At 40.9% G+C, this 20,716-nt stretch overlaps 1 protein-coding gene across 13 annotated transcripts in view; it reads right to left on the minus strand.

Moving 5' to 3' along the window:
- Positions 1-369: 369 nt before the first annotated feature.
- The window catches only part of TMEM131L (transmembrane 131 like), a 136,709-nt gene continuing 116,362 nt past the window's right edge, over positions 370-20,716 (minus strand). For 12 of the 13 annotated variants that reach the window (XM_075930092.2, XM_075930089.2, XM_075930088.2 and 9 more), the window contains 8 exons: positions 15,342-15,499; positions 14,016-14,198; positions 10,231-10,309; positions 8,525-8,610; positions 7,012-7,132; positions 5,086-5,174; positions 3,404-3,546; positions 370-786 (listed from right to left, as the gene is read on the minus strand). In XM_075930092.2, coding sequence (XP_075786207.2) covers positions 508-786; positions 3,404-3,546; positions 5,086-5,174; positions 7,012-7,132; positions 8,525-8,610; positions 10,231-10,309; positions 14,016-14,198; positions 15,342-15,499 — 1,138 coding nt within the window. In that variant the 3' untranslated portion in view covers positions 370-507. The remainder of the gene's footprint in view (positions 787-3,403; positions 3,547-5,085; positions 5,175-7,011; positions 7,133-8,524; positions 8,611-10,230; positions 10,310-14,015; positions 14,199-15,341; positions 15,500-20,716) is intronic. The other variant, XM_075930083.2, reaches the window with a different exon arrangement.

Genomic DNA, 20,716 nt, shown 5'->3' on the forward strand with positions numbered 1-20,716 from the left:
CAGGCTACAACCCAACCACTATTTTTTGTGGGTTCAATTTTTGCACTCAGAAATAACTCTGCATTTGGTAGCACCAGTTGGATATCTAAGTATCAGCAGCTGTACTTGCAAACAGTTAGATGGCCAACTGTTACCATTTGCTGCGGCTGCAATTAGTAGTGAGTGTAATTTTGTGCCTGAAAATTTAGAGGCCATTGCTGAAAATTGGGCACTAAGGGTAAATTTTACACGAAACTTATGCAATGAGGGTGAATCTATTTCTATGAAAATCTGAATTTTTTCTATCCTTTGACAATTGTGTTTTAAATTTTTAACCTTCACGTGACGTTAACATGTTTTATAATTTTTAAAAAGTACTTAATGCACAGATTTCTGTAAAAAAAATTTATTGTCCATATAAAAGTGCCAAAATATCCACCAACACTGAAATCTAGTCAACAACCAGCTTAATCTAGTAACCAAAAATCGCAAGCATCGTCATTCACATTTTTAAAAATCAAATTCCTGTCACATGTTTCCACAGTAACCCGAGTCCCTAGAAAGTGGGAAATTTGCATTCCGGTTGGCTGCTGTAGTCCATATGTCCAAGTTCATATAGGCACGGAATGGGTTAAATCTTGGATAATACTCCGGCTTACACATAACTGCCTGGTTCTCAACATGAGCTGAGTGTTGACCAGTGGCACTGACTGGGCAGCAGTTTTCATAGACATCACTCTGAGGTGCCCAGATGGAACCAAAAAGTCCAGACATTGGAGACAAGCTTCTGGCGCTTGAGAGGTAGGGCTGCAGAACAAGGAGAAAAAAAGCATCAGGACATCGTGAAAGGTAATACTTTTGGGGAAAGATAATCTGAAAACACATACTCTACACGGGGGGAAGAGAGGCCTGGGAACAGAACTGCTGAGAGAAACCCAGAGATCATATATCCAGGAAATCAGACAGAAGTTTAATTTCACTAAGCAGGGCAGTATTAGCTTTTTAATATATGGGTCTTATGTGACCACAATTGGAGTACTATATTCAGTTCTGACCAGACTTACTACTCCAGCAAAAATATAGATAGATGGACAAAAGTTAGAGAACAGCAATAAAGAAATATCAGGGGGACTGATTTAAGATAGAAAGAGCTAACAATGTATAACCTTGGCTAAGAGATGATTAATGGAGGGACTTGCTACAGCTCTACTGGAAGGCTAAAATCACTCAGGTTGAGGAGGAATCATTTGAAATGGAATACCGTGCTGAAACTAGGGGTTATGTGGTGTAAGTAAATTGAATTTTAGAATGAATATCAGAAAAACCACCTGATAAGTGAGATATATTAGCCTGTGGAGTAGTCTGCCAAAAGTGGTCATAGAAGCCTTAGGACTTTTAAAAATGGCTAAAACACTAAGGCTACGTCTACACTGGCATGATTTTCCGAAAATGCTTTTAACGGAAAAGTTTTCTGTTAAAAGCATTTTCGGAAAAGCGCGTCTAGATTGGCAGGACGCTTTTCTGGAAAAGAACTTTTTGCGGAAAAGCGTCCGTGGCCAATCTAGATGCGCTTTTCCGCAAAAAAGCCCCGATCGCCATTTTCACGATCGGGGCTTTTTTGCGGAAAACAGCACTGTGCTGTCTACACTGGCCCTTTTGGGCAAAAGTCTTTCAGAAAAAGACTTTTACCCAAACGGGAGCAGCATAGTTTTTCCAGAAAAGCACTGATGATTTTACATGAAATCATCAGTGCTTTTCCGGAAATTCAAGTGGCCAGTGTAGACAGCTGGCAAGTTTTTCCTGGAAAAGCTGCTGATTTTCCAGAAAAACTTGCCAGTCTAGACACAGCCAAAGGGTACATTTACACTGCAAGCTTATTTTGAAATAGAGCATCTACACTACAGGAAAGCCACAAAATAGTCCAAGGCAGGCTGCCCTAATGTGGACGCGCTATCTCGACTTAGAACCCCAGGAGGCAATGGGGAGGAATAACTTTAGAAGGGCCCTGGTGAGGAGCTATTTCGTCACAGCAGGAGTGGAGCGTCTACACACACCCTCTTCCAAAAAAGCTTTCAAAAGGGCTTATTCCTTGTGGAATAAGGTTTACTGCCGTCAGAAAAAGCCCTCTGTTATTTCGACTTTCTGTTGAAATAACACAATTTCCATTATTCCGGAAAAACAGTGGAGTGTAGACACACACTAAGAAATGTGTTATAAGGAAAATCCTGTTCTGCCAGGAAATTAGTGAATTGTCTAATAGGGTTTTCCAGTCTCAACCTTTGTGATTTCAGAATACATTCAAATAAAATACAGAATGTCCCTCTCTGCCCTATGCAAATTTCTATCACTTCTTCCACCCACTACCCAACTGAATCCAGCATGAATGTGTGCTGTTGAAATAATCTCTTGCGTTCACTGATGAGATTTGTCTACTAAACTCTTTTCCTCTTGTAAACACACACAACGTAATTTCTAAGTAGCAGGTTTTCCTCCTATTGCAAAGGTGATTATATCTAAAAACAACACTACAGTGCACTGCATTGTGGGACTGAAATTAACTTGTTCCATCTCTTGCCATTCATCTGCTACAGTTTTCTCTTTGGAGACAAGCACAAAGAGCCAAAGTGAGTGCTCAAAGACTCATGCTGAAGTCAGTTAGAGCTGTACATGTAGTCGTTATCAAGAGCACCAAGACTGTACATGCTACTGTACAATTTCTGTCTTCCCTTTTGTGTTTTTGACTTTAGATTTGTTTTTGTTGTCAGCAACACTTGCTGCTATCCTCCACTGAAACCTGGTTTTTGCAGAAGGGAGAAAGAAATGGAGGGAGAGGGGTGAACAGATTACTCACATTCAACAGACCCATTTCTATTCTCAAGGGCCTCAATACATTTTTTAAGTAATATGACCCAACAGAAATTTGGCCAAATTTTGGTGACCAACTATGAATACTGCTAACAAAATCAATATCAAACACCGTAACCTACTGGAAAGAAAGGAAAAGAGAAAACATGCACTTTAATGAGGCACGTTAGACCAGCGATGAGGAACTTAAGGTCGGGGGCCGGATGCAACCCCTGGCTTCCCTGAGTCCAGCCCCCAAGGCTCAGAGCTCCCCCCAGCATTGGGGAACCTGTGCTGGTGGTACTCCAATCCCTCGCCCCCTCACTGTGGGGCTGGAGCACATAAAATCTACTAGCCTGGCTCCCCCCTCCCCCAACTTTTGTCAGGTGTGTGAGGGGAATGTGCGGAGTGCCTTTCTGCTTCTCAGTCAGGGGCCACATCAATGAAGGTTTGTTGGGGGTTTTTTGCTCCTCACTTGTGTGAGGCCTCCACATGGTTTTTCTGTGCGTCAGCAGCCTCTGACCCAAAAAAGTTTCCTCACCCCTGCATTAGACCAACACCTAATGACAGGAAAACTCACTGAAGAGTTGACATAACTGGCTGGTTCCCAGGTAGGAGTCATGCTGGGTGGGGCACTCCAGGTAGACTGACAATTGTGATCAATGAAGGCTGTATTTTGCACCTCTGCAGTACATGGGAAGCCATTGGGATAATTCATGTTTTCTGCAATGGACGAGAGATGGAGAACAAAATTAAGCTTTTGTATTATAAAGTAAACTTACTGCGTGGGAGGCTGAATTGCCCCAGCATAAGAGACATTAGAACCGCTAGCCAGCTTTCTTCAATCCAAAGTGACAAACCGACAATACAGAACTCATCTCTTGGTAACATTTACATATTTCTGTGCATCTTTCAAACCTATAATCTAAACATTTTATTAGATATTATTGGGGCCATTAGCCAATTGCTACAAAAGGAGAATGGGTAAAGGCTACATAAAATCTTTTATCGCTAGAGACTGAAATCCCCATTAGCAACAAAATAGGCAGAGCATGAACAACATTAAGGGAAAGCTTCTCCATCCTTCCCTGCCCACATGCTTCAGCCCTAAACTCCCAAGAGACTATTGTGATTCAGTCCTATGCTCCTTCAGGTTCAGCTTTAAATATATCCTAGCTAGTAGTACAATATTCCAAGTAACTGAATGCATTTAACATGCAAAATAACTTACATCGTGGGGAAAAAATGGGTCATAAGAGACATTCCGTCCTACATACTACTGAATTCTGTCACAAAGTGCACAATCTATTGGGATTTCTGCTTTGCGAAACCTGATCTTTGCATAGCATTTTAAGTTGTCTTCTTGTTTCTCACATGGACACCCAGCATATGACTAGTACTTAGTCTTGAAAACTTAAATTTGAGTAAACAACTTCTCAAACGGTTCCAAACACATAGCTTTCAGGTCTTCTATTAATAGATTTGTTTTTGTTCCCTTGTTCTCTACCAATAAGTAATGACACAGTTGAGGTCTGAGATTTGTTTAAGGGGAATAGAGTGCTGAGAGTGGGTTGCAGTGAAAGAATGGTAAAAATAGCACCCTGGGCCTGATGCCTCTGCTTGAGTTAATGCAGTAACATTAGAACAGTAGAAAACTGACATAACTGAAATAAAAATCAGTTCTTTAGGAAGCTATGCAAACCAGGTTTTGGGTGAGTGGGTCAAAACTCATTAATGTTGTTCCAAGTCAGGATCTGAACTCAGGGAGGAAGAGGAAAGTGGGTTTGAAAGCCCCTATTTTTGAAAGGAATGCGGAGCATGTGGCTAGGGCACTAGATCAGAAGACCTGTGTTCAGAAATCTGGTATAGATTAAATTACTTAACACCTCTTTGCCTCAGTTCCCTAACTGGAAAACGGACGTAACAGCACTTTCTCCCCTTCTCCCATCCTTTGTCTGTCTTGTCCACTTAGATAAGTTCTTTGGGGCAGGGACTGTCTCTTGTGTGTGTGTTCAGCGCCTCTCACAATGGACACCTGATATCATCTAGGGTCTCTAAGCACTACGTAATACACATATCTAATAACTAATCTTTCCTAGTCTATTTTAACCTATTTTTAAAAATTAGCAAACTCAGCTCTCTAATAGTCTAACACTACTGGTTTTAAAAGAAAAAACACGAAAGACATTAATAATCTGGATTTTGAAAGGGGGGAGAGAAAAAATGCTTAGTGATATTTTGGAAGTTTTGCAGCACTCTTACCTTCTGGAAAAGCACCGTACTCATTCATCTCTAGTGGGCAATAAATGTTGGGAAACTGGCTATCACAAGTTGTGTTCCAGCCAATGAAGCTATTATAAACGACAACAAAAATACAGAGTTTACAAAAATAGTTTAAAAACACTAAGATACTATAAAATTAATTCTTACATTGAGCGTTTTTTAATCTTTTCCCCATGAGGCAGAAGAACAGACTGGTGACTACAGTATAGGACTGGAAGGCAGGTTATACAAGTTCTGTGTCTAGATCTGCCCCAAACTTCCTATATTACTAAAGCAAGGACAAACCCTCTGCAACTTGACTTCCCTCCCAGCAAAAACAAACAAACAAAAAAAACCAAAACAAAACCAAAAAAAAAAAAAAAAAAGGAATTATGATACTATCACTATAGAATTTTAGGGAGTTTTATTAATTAGTATCTATACAAAGCAATCTGAAAGTATTTCCTATTAAAATGCTATAGATCCACTTAATGTGAAATAGTATTTGACTGTACAAAAATTGCCTGAATCCTCACACTGGTGTTATAATCAAGGTTCTCTCAATGTTTCTATTAATAAAACTGCTAAAAATAGGAGTTTCAGCCTTAATCCCTTCAAATCACATGAGGCTTCTGAAAAACAAATTGTCCTCTCATAGAAATATTTACTTGGATGTGTTGTTGTATTATTTTTTAAACAAAAATTATTTAAATCTTACAAGAGGTTTTTCCCAAGAGTAGTTCTTAAGGATATATCAGAAATTAAACAAGCACTACTGAAGAGTGACTATAGAGAGCAATAATGCCTCAGTATAGGCTAGGAAGGTAAAACAATTTTATTCTAAAGTTGTGTTATCAGTTAACTGCAATAAGAAGCCAAAATGAATCACTGCCATTTAAAAATAAATAATTTTACAAAATGTCCATGTATAATTCTGTATAAATAATACCAAAATTATGATATGAACCTTTCAAAGAGCCGTATTAGAGCCACATATTACCATTAGCTTGCTCTGCCTATGAATTACAGCTTCAAATACTAATTACTATTATTTCGCATTAGGGATGTGGAAGGTTAACCAGGAAGTATAACCCTAAATGGGTAATTACTTCCTGGTTGCGGTCAACTGGTAGGGGGCAAAAGCATGAAGCCCAGGCAGGGGCTGCTTTAACTCAAAAGTTCATTGGTTGGTGACACATTTTTTGTGAAAGGAAGAGCCAATGGTATTCTGCAGCTTGAAGACGACAGTAAAAAGCGGTGTGTTTGTCCGTAGCCTTCAGGAACAGCTGTGCCACGAACTTTAAGCTATTTTTCTCCACAATTTACAGGATGGAGATACAGTTCTGAGAGAATTTATCTTTCCTGCTTGAGGTTTACCACTACAGGAAAGTCAATGTCCTCAAGCTATGATAAAGTATAAAAAAGGCAACCCAACCCTCATTTTTATATTTTTTCAGTTTGTGAATACAGTATTTGATTTTATCTTTCTTGAACCCTTTTATTTATTTATCCTGCCGTTTAATATAGTAAGGGTAATAAATACTACAGAATACACCCACGCAATATAGGATTCATAACTATAGCAAAAGGAAAGCACACATGGAGATGAGGCACTCATGTCCATAAGAAGGAAAAAGAGAAATTAAAGCTTCCAAACAATGATTTGCTTAAATTTAGGAGAAATATGAAGTTTTGAAACACCTGTATATGATTAAGGAAGTTGATCAATTTGTGCCGACAATATTAATATCATATTGTCCACAGTAATATTCTTGCTTACTAATTTTAACATGCAACTTATACCATGGAAACTGTTTAAACAGCACATGTTTAAGAACTATTGTATAATAAGCTCAGATTCACATTCACGCTGTTAAGGCTGTAGGCTGAACGTGGTACCAAAAACTGAAGCAAAAAATAACTTGCCTATTGTGAATAGCAGGGGTTTCCTGGATCATGCATGGAACATTATTCTCAAGGTTATAGTTTAAGCTATTTGTCAGACAGACTGGTTGAGCAGGCCACAAGTCTCCTGTTGGATAAAAACCTAGAAAGGCAAAAAGATCTTGATTGCAGTATATGAAATGCAACAGAACAGAAATGAAGGATCCATCAAAGCTTAATACTGTGGTGATATCTGATTCCCAGATCCACAGTAAACAGTTGTATGGATAGTAAGGATAGTACCTGCCCCTCCCTCCTATTAGTGCTACTTGGAAAAAAAAAAGCAGGGGGGGGGGAGGGCTGCTAATTTTTTTTTAACCTCACTAAAAGACTACAAGACAAACAAATTATCAGAGCCAGCTCTTGCAGCTGATATAAATTGACATAATGGAGCTAGGCCAATTTATACCAGCTGAAGATCTGGTGCTAAGCATGTACGGTCAGTGGATAAAATTCATAGCGAGGAATATACTGACAAATATTTATATTTAATGGAACTTGCTGTGCAGATGAAAACGTATCAGACACATTTCTATTGGTAAAAAAGATTGGAGTGGATTCTGACATTCAACCCAGCAAAAGCAAAGCGCCCTGCGGAAAGTAAATGTGATTTTGCATTCCAGTCAGTAATGAGACCTGGTGGACTACATGAAAACAAGTCTCCTCCCAAGACTGTTTTTACATCTAAATGAGAATATTAAAATTTTCCCTCAAGGAAGTTTTGAACAGAAGAGCTCATGCTGCTGCGAGAGCCACTAAAAATTGGAACAAACTATAAGCACATATACTTCTTAAATGGAAAAAGATGTGAAAAAAGAGAGCAAGTTTCAGATTTCCTTTGATCAACAATTCTATTCTACAAACTCTAATTTATCCCATAATCTTTTACTTCACAATTTATTATCCCCACCAAGCAAATGAATATTATTTCCCTTTGAAATGAAGACAAATGAAGTCAATATTTAAGAGCCCAAATCATCACATCATTCATTGTTCATTTTGTTAGTGGAGTGAGGTAAAAAATGCTGAGGACTTTTTCTCAGTCATGACTATAAAAACTAGGAAAGATACCTCTGATGGCATTAACCATGTCTCAACTCAACTGAGACAAGCAATCAGTTCTTCTGACCTCCCAAACATGCTGGTACAGTACTGTTTAAATGTTACTCTTCAGTCTGGGTGCTCAGCTTATGCAAAAAGCAAGTCAGGAAAGAATACTGGAAGTGTTAAATGACAGCCAAATCCTGCCTTTATCCTGCGAGACTATTATAAACAAAGGCTAGTGACAGCAAAGAAAGTCTTCTCCAACTCCTTTAAGGAGTCAGGAAGTTTTAAAAAAATGCAAGTCCCCAGCAATAGAGCTAAAAAAAGTAGTATGACAGAAAACCCCATGTGGATTTATACATACATGTAGTTAAGAAACATTACATATAATACTTATGTGTACTACTATACAAACAATGGCACTAAATCTGCTACTAAAAAAGTAACTAACCTTTATTTTTGTCAGGATCTGCAGTTATGTCACTGAAGTTGGGACATAAGGTTTCTGGATACTGAGAGACAGTATTTATGTCTCTGCTGAATGAAGACAAAGAACTTTTTAAAATTCTGGATTATCAATATTAAAAATACCCTAGTGATTCTTCTTCTGGGAAAGAAAATTCAAGTTTTTTCATGTTGAAAGTTTTCTGATGGATGTCTCTAGAATGCAAGCTACTGAATGGAGTGGTGGGACACAAACAGATTATGCAGATAATAATTTGTCTCCCTTTACTCCACAAATTAAGCTTCTCCTTTGCCTATTCTTATTTTGAAGTATCACCTAAGTCACAACTCCATTGTTTACAGCACTTATCATGTGTGGCAAACAAGTAAATGATCTTAAAACAGGAGCCACATTTAATTTATCAAACATTCTGATTAGCTGAAGGGTTCAGATGTATCCCAAGCATTCAGATAATCACAGTTTACTTTAAGATAATATATTGCACTGGAGCCTTGCAAATCCATGAATATCCGCTTTACATCTGGGGGTATCCACAGAACAAGATGTGGCTCATTTTTTGCTGATATGGATGAGGATACAAATTTTGTATCAAAATCTGGAAATTTGTGGGTATCTGCAGATAATTTTTGTGGCTGCAGATACCAATTTTAAATCCGTGCAGAGCTCTCTCTATAACATATTCCATATTTTAATGTGTGCGTATTCACATATTCCATATAGCTCTAATTTAACTGGAACACATACTATACTGACACTAAATAAGAGCATAGTTCATAGATTCAGATTGAGATTAAATTTGGGGTGAGTTTTATGTATTAGTGATGATAAAACAAAAGAGGTTCACCCCCATATTTAAAACCAATAGGTCAACTTTCAATATACTGTACTACAGAAATTTACTTCTGCAGAAGTTAAGAGGCAGAAAAAGCTCTTCTCACTGACAGCCCGACTTTTCTTTTTTGGGAGTCATCTCTCTCCCAGTTTGTGACATTTGGGGCTCTACCTCTCTTCCTGCAAATATCAGAGAGTTCTTAATTTGTTGTTGGAGCTACAAGATTTTGGCCATGGCCCTTGCGCCACTACACAAGGTGAATACTTCTGAAACAGCATGTAATACTTTGTTATCAGGAGCCCCACTGAAAAGATGGAATTGACTCTGATAGTTGAATCCCATTTGTCTCAAACTGGAAGTGAGATGAAGGTCTAGGTAACTAAAACTTTAGACACTGCACATATAATAGTAAGGGGGAGGATATGTCAGAGAAAGAATAAGAACAATTATTGAGTTTTCTTAATAAAGCTTGATTCTCATAAAATGAACCCTATCAACTTAAAAAAGTGACATATTTGCCTGACATTTTCTTACCTATAAATTAACACTAAAAAACTAATATGGAAAAATAAGGAAAAAATAAATTCTTTATTTTCTGTTATGCATCCCAATATTTCCCCTGCATTATAAACAGGGTTTCCTTATCATTTGTGTGGGTCTTTTCATACAGCTACAGGGAAAGGAAAAACATTTTCAATAATAGGAAAACGTAACTGTACCACCACAAAAAATTAGTATTAAGAATCACAACAAGGTATAAGACCTGAAATGATTTTTAATTAATTATTTTTTAACTGACAATATTTCAAGTTTATAGAGTTTCTTTCATGTTACTGGGGTAGACTTAACAAAAATTTACCTGGTATTGCAGATGTTATGAGACAGACTTAAAGTGATGGGAGTTTCAGTTGGAAAATCAGTTTGTGAAATATTCTCCCCTAAATAAAACAATGATTGTGAATCAAATGATTTTGAAAATAGAAACATATATACAATTTGCTTACCGATGGTGTATACGAACCTACTTCAGTGTGGAACATCAATACCAATGCTTACCATTTCAGAATGTATTTATCAAATATGTATATTCATAAACTACATCTACATAGTTGTCACATATTATGTGGCATCTCACCCCGGAGTCCACAATTCCTTCTTTATGGCTAGCTAAGAGGAGAGTGTAATTTTTTCCCCCTATTACACTATGGGTGCAGGGTATGGAAAAGATCAAGAACCACTATTCTAATGGAAGAGTAAGTTATTCTGTGGTGGGTTTTTTTTTCATAAAGTCTAACATTTATTCATGGTCTTTTGTGTAATGTTCACCTTAAAATGATTATTGCTAATATTTATTAAGTTAATTATTGCATTCCTAGTTACAATCAAAATGACGCTGTGTTTGAAAGGAGTTACTGCACATTATTAATACACAGAAAATTATTCAAGAGACCATTCATTTTAACAGATGAGAGGTGCAGCTAATCTTTTCCTGACTTTGGAGGCAGGTTTGTTGATACGTTCTTGCTCAGACACTAAATTATTTCCATATTATTCAAAATAGAATTTAAAGATATTAAACCTATTATTAATTTCACTAGAGAGCTATTTTTAATGCAGCAGCAAGCTACTTGTTGATAATACTACTGGTACTAAGGATTTTCTCCATTCTTTTTAATTCGACACAGCAGTAAAGCATAATTGTGATGTCTGATGTCAGTGATGTGCTTTTAGCTTTTTTGCCATATATAATCTGCTGTATTGCTAAATACAAGCACATGATTCTGGGGTATTTTCTGTAATTTTTTGAAAAGTTGCATGGATGGATGGTAAGAATTGAATTAAAATGCTGGCAGAGTTAGTAGTTCTCAGTTCTGCACTATTCCCCAAAGTGACTAATACTGCTTCCTTAATTTCTGAGGAGGTACTTTTTCAGTTTATCAACATTTTCTCTTTCCCCTTTTGCTTTTAATGTTGATGACTCTTTCTCTACTTCCTCTGGTGCTTTTACTACTCTCGTTATGTTGTAATTCACATTTGGATTTTGATTACCCTTGCCTGGTTTTAGAAGTGATCCTGACTCAGTTAATGCAAACGTTTCTCTGCAGACTATGAGGCACTTGCAGGTAATCTGCATAGGGGCTGGTCACATGCTGTCTACTCTCCTCCCAGTTTCAAGCTACTTATATAAGTGCCCAAACCCTTCAAAATGAAGTGCCTAGAGATATTCAGAAGAAACTAGAAACAAAAAGAGGGGAAGGAGAGAGGAACTGGCAGACAAGCTGCTTCTAACTAGGGGCTGCCACTAAAGAAGAGGAGGGGAAATAGGAGCTCTCCTGAGGAATCACAGCTACGGAGAGGTGGAACTTCCTGATAGAATGTCTGGGGGAGAAGGTGGAAGAGGAGAATGACGTGGAAGAGACAGGGGGTGGAAGAGACAGCACTAGGCAGTACAAAAAAATGTTTGGAGAAAAAAAGGGAGGTGGGGCTTGAAAAGGAAGTGCACACAAGCAAGTGGACAGCAAGAGAAAAAATGCAAAGCAAAGCAGACAATGAAATTGCACACTTCAGAAGGGACCTAACTCTTGAACATCAGCAACTTCACTACATTCCTAATACTACTCTCCCATGTAGAAAACAATAGCCAGTTGCCAGGGGTTGTCATGTGGGGAAGAAGGCTTCTCCCCACACGACAGTTTCTATGAAAACACTGTAATGCTATAAAAGAGTTTGTGCCTGTAATGCTATGAGTTTGTGCCTGTGCGGGCTTGGCCATAGCTACACCAAAAGGCTCCCTTTGTTACCTTTCCACTTCACTTTCTCACTCTTTTACTCACATCTCAGCTGTCATTTAAGAAGTGTTTTTCTCCTACATTCCCCCTTCCTTTACACACAGCCCTAAGCCTTATGTCTGGAGCCCTTTCACTCACACTCACCCTTCCCCTGCTCCATCCCAGGACAAAGTCATCAGTGTCTGGAAATACCCATTTTAATGCAATTCTGTGATGCTCTCATTGTATAATTTGTTTTCAAATCTCGGACTTTTCTTAGCAGGGAATCAAATTATTCAATATGGTGGAACACAAAATTCTACAGCTAAGTTTGAAGAGTGGCTTCAGCCAGCCTGGCATTTCCACGTATCAACATACCCCCAAACAGAAAACAGTAACATTAAAGGAGAAAACCTGGGCATGTTATTTTTTTCTCTCTCTACTCACTTATGGTAATTAGAATTTCTATAGCAAGAGGAAGCAGGAGACCTAGGCTTTATTCCTCACTGCTACCTGCTGGTGTGTGCCATTAGGCAATGAACAACCTCTTTTTGCTTCAAGTTTCTCTATTTGCTATATTATTTCTAACTTTGTTACCTATCTAGAGCAGTAACCAGAGTTGGAGAATGAGTATCATAGTGGTGATGGAGCAGAAACAAGTTTTTCTAAGTGTAGTATGACAACAAGAAATTAGAGGGGGAAGTTCACATGATTATTGAACAAGGAAACAAAAATGCATCCGGGGTTACGTAAAACATTACTAGTGTAACATGCTAGAATGGGAAAAATACAAATAAATTTTTAAAAGTAACATTTTACATTATAACCCAAATATACAACCAGCAGAACTTCCTATTACAGAAGAGAAACAGGCAATTATCTAAAGAAAACAGTGTGTCCCAGCAAAAGCGTGTTAACTAAAATTCAGTCATGATTTGATATGAAAATTCAGTGTTCAATGACGTTCAAAGACAGACTATTACCCCATATAATGTAATGGTTTAGTGCTAGTTCATAAGTTTTAACTAGCACACATAATACTGCCTAGTTCACTACCTGATGAGTTCTTGGATTGCCTGGTACATTTCCTGCTTTCCACATTTCTAAGCAGCAGCACACCTGCAAACTTGAATTTTAAGCTCAAGGATCCCACCATTAAATTATTGCCTCAGGCATCTATCACTGGTATATGTCAAAGAAAGCATACAGCTGGGTATAATATCATGGCAACCTGAATCACTAATGCATTCACTCTAATATATCTTGGAAAATTATTGCATATTTTAGACACATTTGAGTAGGAGACCATTATTCCCCATGAAGGAGCACAAAAGGTGTATATATTACTAGAGGCAACTAGATGCCTTGACTAAAGTATTGCAGCGCAATGAATGAATTTTGAGCATTTTTAATGTTTACAAGGAATTCTCCAAGTTTTCATGTTGAAAAATTCAAACAGCACATTTTCAGAGACAAGAAAAATCTCAGCTACTTCAGAATGTGTTCAGGTCAGATATACGAGTTCTGGTTCATTTCTAACCTACAATACTATAATGGTTATAGTCTTAATGCAGATATTTGTTTTTAGATTTCTGGGCTAGACTAGACAAACCATGAAGGGATGAATACAAACCTCCCTTTGTGATATTTGTACACAAGATGTATGTACATTATTTACTCAGGATGTGCTCTTTCAGAACTGAATGGCAACTTGAAAAAAAGTAGCTGGAAAAAATTTAGCAACTGGTAAATGAAGCTGGGGCAGGCTGCACTGGTTACAGTCTCTTTATCAGTAAGGATTCCATTGCCTCAAACTGTCCAAAACAAAGTCCTAAACTCTGCATGTTCTTATGCATATTCTATTTCCAACACTTACTTGAAGGAAGAAAATGCCTGGAAGTAATCATGGGCTTTTTATCTCCATCGGAGCTGCTGGTGCTACTCCAGCTGCCCCAGCTACCACGACTGGCACGGACACTTCCGGAAGAACTTCCACAGTCAGAGCTTGAATCAGAACAAAACTTTTCCAAACAATTCTTAGACCGTTGATATAAACTTTCTGAAAAAGTTGGAAAAAAGCCCCTCAAATAAAAATTGTTTTTCAAATGTGAATTTATATTCATCCTTTAAATCTTCTCAGCAGAAAACACTGTTAATAGATAGCATCAGTGACATGACATTTTATAGGCATATAATATGACAAGGTTCCTGCCCTGAGGAGCTTACCATCTAAATTACGTGTATAACACAACAAAAAGTGACAACAAACCATGGCATACTAGGGCTAAAACAGGAGTAAGAAATGGGAGGTGCATACTGCTCTTGTCGCAGCACAGATATTCTTGTAGGCAGAGAGCTTATGTAAGAGACTCTAGGAATGTGCACATTAAAAACCAAATCAAACCTAATGAATAAACCAGCAGTGAATTACAGACTTTGCTTGTACTATTATTGAGAATAAGAATCATCACCATGTAAACTCCTCTTTTAAATTCCAAACACATCCGCTTCTCAAAAACTTGGAAAAACAAGTAGACTTTGAGGAAAGGGGAACAGGCCCTGGCCCCCGTGAACTAAAGCACAAGTTTTAAAGTCTATGGTTATTCACTGAAAATGTCCTACCCATTCCACACCCTGACTCTGCACAGGTGGTCTCTGGTTTGTCACTTCAACTGATCTCAACCATGATTATATCACACAAAGAGGCAGTTGATAGCTAGGCATATGCTGAACCATTTAATGCAGTGCTGTTCCTAGGATATCAGAGACAAAGTGGGTGAGATAATATATTTTATTGGTTGGTGAGTGACACCAGTTTTTGAGCTTACACTGAGCTGATCTAAAAAGAGCTCTCTGTAAGATGGAAAACCTCTCTCCCTCTCTCAGAAGTTGCTCGGATAAAGGATATTCTCTCGCCCACTTTGTTCCTCAAACAATTTAAGGCAATACAGTTTCATGCCCTGCCACATCTTCTAACTTTGGCTAGGGAGTATAGTGGATAAATTGCTCCTCAGAAAAGGAATACTTTTAGGCATTTCTTGGCATCTCAGCAACCATGCTGGTTGGCTTCCAGAGTAGCTACACTAAGGAGTCCTTGAGGGCAAGAAAAATAAAAGTCCCTAAGGAAAGGAATTAAAATGCTGTGGTGTCATAAACTAAGTATTACCTTTTTCCCAACGCAATTCCAATAATGGTTTCATACCTGTTTCTCCCTGCGTAGACAAGCTCACAACTTTTTGGTCTGTTTTACAAATTTCTCCATTACTTTGAGCACAACAGTTTCTTATGCCAATGTTAGTTCTTAGTTCAGGCCTTTCAAATTCACTGCAAATACGCTTCAACTCGTTCTGTTCAGGAACCCTAAAATAATCACAAAACAAAACGTGATTATATTTCAACTACCATTTCCCCCCTTGCAAATACTAAATTAGCAACTCAGTCAAGCCAAGATCTAGATTCTTATGTGTCAGGTTGGCAGAGACTGCGAGTGAGACAAAGATGGCAGGTAACCTCAGAGCCCAGACAAGACAGTGCAATGAAAGAATTGGCTGCATATTTTCAACAACTTAAAGAGTTCAGAACCACCACATGCTTCTTTCCTGTTATATCCCCCTACCTGTGGGGCACCCCTTTTCACTGATTCACAAGGCCACTACCCTCTACTTCAAGTTGTTCCTCAAATCACACTTCTTCTCTGTTGTCTACAAGAAAATAGGGATGTTAGACATCATGTAATTAAATAGTCGTTTAACCGCCTGAAATCTTTGTGGTTACATGACTATTCAATAAGTCCCCAGGGGCGGGGCCGGCAGCCAGTGCACTCCAGCCCCACTCCTGGAGAGTCCCCTGCCATCTTGCGCTACAGCTTCTCTATCAGAGGACGCAGCGTGGAGTGGAAGGCAGGAGCTGGTCGGCAAGAGGAGCCGGTTTAAAGAACAGTTCCCCACGCAGACCGGCTGCTTGATAAAGAGGCAGCCCATGTCTGTGGGGTCCGAGCTCAGACAGGGGCTGCTACCACGGATCAGCCCCTGTCCATGTGGAGCTCGGACCCCCTGCAGATGAGGGCTGCTGTTGCAGACCAGCCTCTGTCTGAGGTGGGCTGAGGCTCGCTGAGGATAGTGAACGCTCTGTGGAATGCAGAGTAACCTCTGTCTTCAGGGAGCTTGGACTCCCTGAGGACAAGGGCTGCTGCCGTGGACAAGTCTCTGTCCGAGGTGAGACTGGGTTACTGTGGACAGAGGTGTAGCCAGACAGCCCCCCCATCTCATCCATCTTATTTTGCCTCTCTGATGTTCCTGAAGCATTCAGGACAGAGGAGGAGCAATAAAATCAGCATAGTCTATGCTGGCTCATCTGATCCTGAGAAGCTGAAAACATTGATATGAGGAGAGAACGATTAAGGCAATAAGCTGGCCTCGAGGCTGCGAGAAGTACCCGGCTAGCACCCATGTTGATACGAACACACAGTCCCTGGGAGAGGAATTTCCCACTGAGAAAAGAATGCCCAGTACTTCCAATTTAGTTATCTCTCTTACAAGTGTAAATTAAGTTCACAACTCCCTTGTAAGAACTGGTCTCACAAAGGACAGACCAGCACCATTTGGCATACCAGATAACAAAGAGAAATATGTGACCCATTGGGTATAAAGGTGGGTACAGCAGCGCACTCACTTTTGAGTGTCATTCTACCCTCTACCTGCTGGTCGGGTTAGGTGTTTGACCTCCCGAGGTTCTATGGGGACGCCCACCTCGTATTTTCGTCTTTCCGTCTTTCCTAGGAATTGAGGGACCGGCCCTGGCCTGACACACTGGAGTCGAGAGGCACAGAAGGGGGTAAAAATTGTACCTGGATGTGGTCCTCTGTCTTAAGTGTACACAGACTTAGAGCTCTTTAAAGATTAAGCTGTTACTTGGTACTATTATTTCTGTTTTCCTATCTTTATCTTCTTTGTAACCATTTTTAAGATCTATATTTTGCTAGCAGTTAAGAAATAGAACAATAGCCATTGCAACCATATGATTTATAAGCTTCCTCAATAAACCTGTAACTGTTTAAGCTTTAACCTGACTCCTTCAGTTGCTGTAACAGAACCAGGCACAATTTAAAAAAACTTCAGCCGGTCTTAAGGGACAGATATAGGGAGAGCTTGGGCATTTGGATTTGTGTCACTCCCAGGTGGCAGATCTGTTGGGGCACTTCTCAGCCTCCCCCAGGCTGCCCGCTGTGAAGGAATCACAGATTCTAGCAGCTAAAATCTGAAGTGTAATAAGCTCTCCCTGCAAACTTATTGGGGCGCTCGTCAACCTCCTCCAGGTTGCCCCCTGCAAGGGACCCCGGTCTCAGCAGTTGAAGTCTCGGGTGTATAGCACACACACATACACACCACTCACTGCCCTGACCGTCGGCTGACAAGAGGCTGCTTCATGGCAACCTCCCTTGCCCTCCACCCCCAGCGCTGCTGCCTCTAATAGTGGGGGGAGAGAGGTAGGGACAGAGCAGGTAGCACCATGGAGCTAATGCTGGGGGGAACTGGTTTTTAAGCCAGCTCTCCCCAGCACTGGCTCCTACCTGCCCCACTCACTGCCTCGGTAGGAGACAGCAAATGAGGGCGGGCAGGTCCACAAAGCTGGTACACACAGGGAGCCTGCTTGAAACCTGGCTCCCGGTGCATATCAGCTCCAGCCTGCCCCTCTCACCCTCTGCGTTGCTGCCTCGCTATCAGAGGTAGCAGTGTGGGAAGAGAGAGGGAAGCAGGTAGATCTGGTGCTCATGGGGAGCCTGCTTAAAACCAGCTTCCTCTCCCCACTGATACAGAGGCAGCAAGTGCATGTAGTTGACAAGATTACAAGGTTAATCGTGTAGTCGACTACATGTTGACATCCCTACAAGAAAGTATAGGTTGGGAGACAATATGGGAAGTATTATCGCGTTTCTTTAAAATATAAAATTTTTATATCTTTCATGTTCTCTCTCTCTCTCTCTAACACTATATATCATTTGCCCTCCTATATGCCAATCTTGCAATCAAATCCATTGAAGTCAAACTATTTCTGCAGAGCTGTAAAGTTTGACCATGGGCATCTGACTGCAAGCTTAGGATCTAACATTGTTAAAAATGTTAATATTGTTAAAGAGGTTATTCCCCTTTATTCGGCACTGGTGAGGCCACATTTTTATATTGTTTCCAATTCTGGGCCCCCCATTGCAGAAAAGATGTGGATGCATTAAAGCAAGTCCAGCAGAAGGCAACAAAAATGGCTATGGGCCTGGAGCACATGGCTTACAAGGAGAGGCTGAGGGATTTGGGCTTAGTTAGTCTGCAGAAGAGAAGAGTGAGGGGGGATTTGATAGCAGCCTTCAACTATCTGAAGGAGGGTTCCAAAGAGAATGTAGAGAGGCTTTTCTCAGTGGTGACAGAATGAGGAGCAATGGTCTCAAGTTTCAGTGGGGCAGGTCTAGGTTGAAAAACTAAGGGTATGTCTACACTACCCTCCTAGTTCGAACTAGGAGGGTAATGTAGGCATACCGCACTTGCAAATGAAGCCCGGGATTTGAATTTCCCGGGCTTCATTTGCATAAGCGGGGAGCCGCCATTTTTAAAACCCTGCTGGTTCGAACCCCGTGCAGCGCGGCTACATGGGGCACGAACTAGGTAGTTCGAACTAGGCTTCCTAGTTCAAACTACCGTTACTCCTCATTTCACGAGGTTACTATAATAAAAATCCTTAGAGGTTACTATAATAAAAATAATGTAACAATGATAAACAACATAAAATAGTAGGAAAAGCTTACAATTGATTCTTAAAAGTTATTGAAGTAAGCTTGAAACAGTTTAAAATATTTCTAAGGAACTTCTCAGAATCCTGTCTAATATTCCAATCTAACTTTAATTTACCAGAATATGTGGCTACAAGCCACAAAGAAGTCACTTAGTCAGCATGTCTAGAGGTAACCCAGACTTCCTCTTTTAAAAGTTAATTTTTAAATAACTTTACTTCATAGGAGAAATGCTGACTTCTCTATATTAAAAAAAAATCTCTCTTCCTCTTTATACCATATCAGAAGATAAAATTATTTAAAAATATCAAAGAGATGATTATTTGATTCACATGAAGCTGGAATCATTTCAAAAGATTTTTCTTTGCTTTAGGCAATGGATTTTATCTTCTTGGAACAGGTTAGAAAGGAAGCTAATCATCTTGAGTTTTAAAGCAAGCAAATTTCCAGTCTATAAGGAAAAGCAATTAGTCATTGACCAGGATGTAAATTCAAACTCTCATGCTTTTTCTTTGTTTTTTATTTTAAAGTCTGTCTACACCACATATGTATACAGGCAGTCCCCGACTTACGCGGATCCGACTTATGTCGGATCCGCAGTTACGAACGCGGCTGCCCCGGAGTACATGGACTGCGGGACCTCGCGATCCTGCCGCCCGTGTACTCCGGGCGAGAAAAGCTGCTCCGCGTCTCCCTGGTCTGCAGACCAGGAAGACGCGGAGCAAAGCCCTGGAGGGGCTCAGGCAGCGGGCTTTGCAAAGCCGTGGGGGTTCTCGGGCAGCGAGGCAGCTGGCTTCCCCAAGGCTGCTGGCTTCCCCGAGGCTTTGCAAAGCCGCGGGGGGGCTTGGGCAGCGATGCAGCCCAGGCGCTGCTGGCTTCCCCGAGGCTTTGCAAAGCCGCGGGGGGGGCCCAGGGGGGGGGGGCTCGGGCAGTGAGGCAGCCCAGGCATGCCTGGGCTGCCCCGCTGCCGGCTTCCCCGAGGCTTTGCAAAGCCACGGGGGGACTCGGGCAGCAAGGCAGCCCAGGTGCGCCTGGGCTGCTCCGCTGCCGGCTTCCCCGAGGCTTTGCAAAGCCGCGGGGGAAGCCGGCAGCGGGACAGCCCAGACGCCCCACGGCTGTCCCGCTGCCAGCGTCCTCAGAGGCTTTGCTCCCCGTCTCCCTGGTCTGCTGGTCTCCAGCAGACCAGGGAGACTGGGAGCAAAGCCGCGCAGGACCCAGGCAGCGGGACCGCGGTGCGTCTCGGTCCGCCGCCCGCGTCTTCCTGGTCTGCTGGGGTGGGGGGAGCGCAGCTAGTACGCCCCCCCCCCAGCAGACTAGGTTTTTCTCCGGACGCCTGTGGCAGAACAGCTGGGGCGCTGCCGGTTGGTCCTGCAGCGGCGCTACTGGAGCAACCCAGAAGCACCCCAGCTGCTCTGTCCCGGGCGTCCTGATTTAGCCGCTGCTGAAACTGACCAGCGCTGACTACAGGAAGCCCGAGGCAGAGTTGCTCTGCCCCGGGCTTCATGGAATCAGCTGCTGATCAGTTTCAGCAGCAGCTGACTTGGGGACGCTTGAGGTTCTTAAGTTGATTCTGTATGTAAGTCAGAACTGGCGGTCAGTTTCAGCAGTGGCTGAATCTGGACGCCAGTTCCGACTTACATACAGATTCAACTTAAGAACAAACCTACAGTTCCTATCTTGTACGTAACCCGGGGACTGCCTGTATTTATAAAAGTGCAATTATAAAAGTATATTTTGCGATTATAAAATTATTTTATTTGTTGTCGGGCACATAAGTTTCTGGATGTTTTGTTCCTTTA

This window comes from Pelodiscus sinensis, chromosome 4, assembly GCF_052426305.1.
Source record: "Pelodiscus sinensis isolate ZL-2025 chromosome 4, ASM5242630v1, whole genome shotgun sequence".
Classification (NCBI taxonomy): Eukaryota; Metazoa; Chordata; order Testudines; family Trionychidae; genus Pelodiscus; species Pelodiscus sinensis.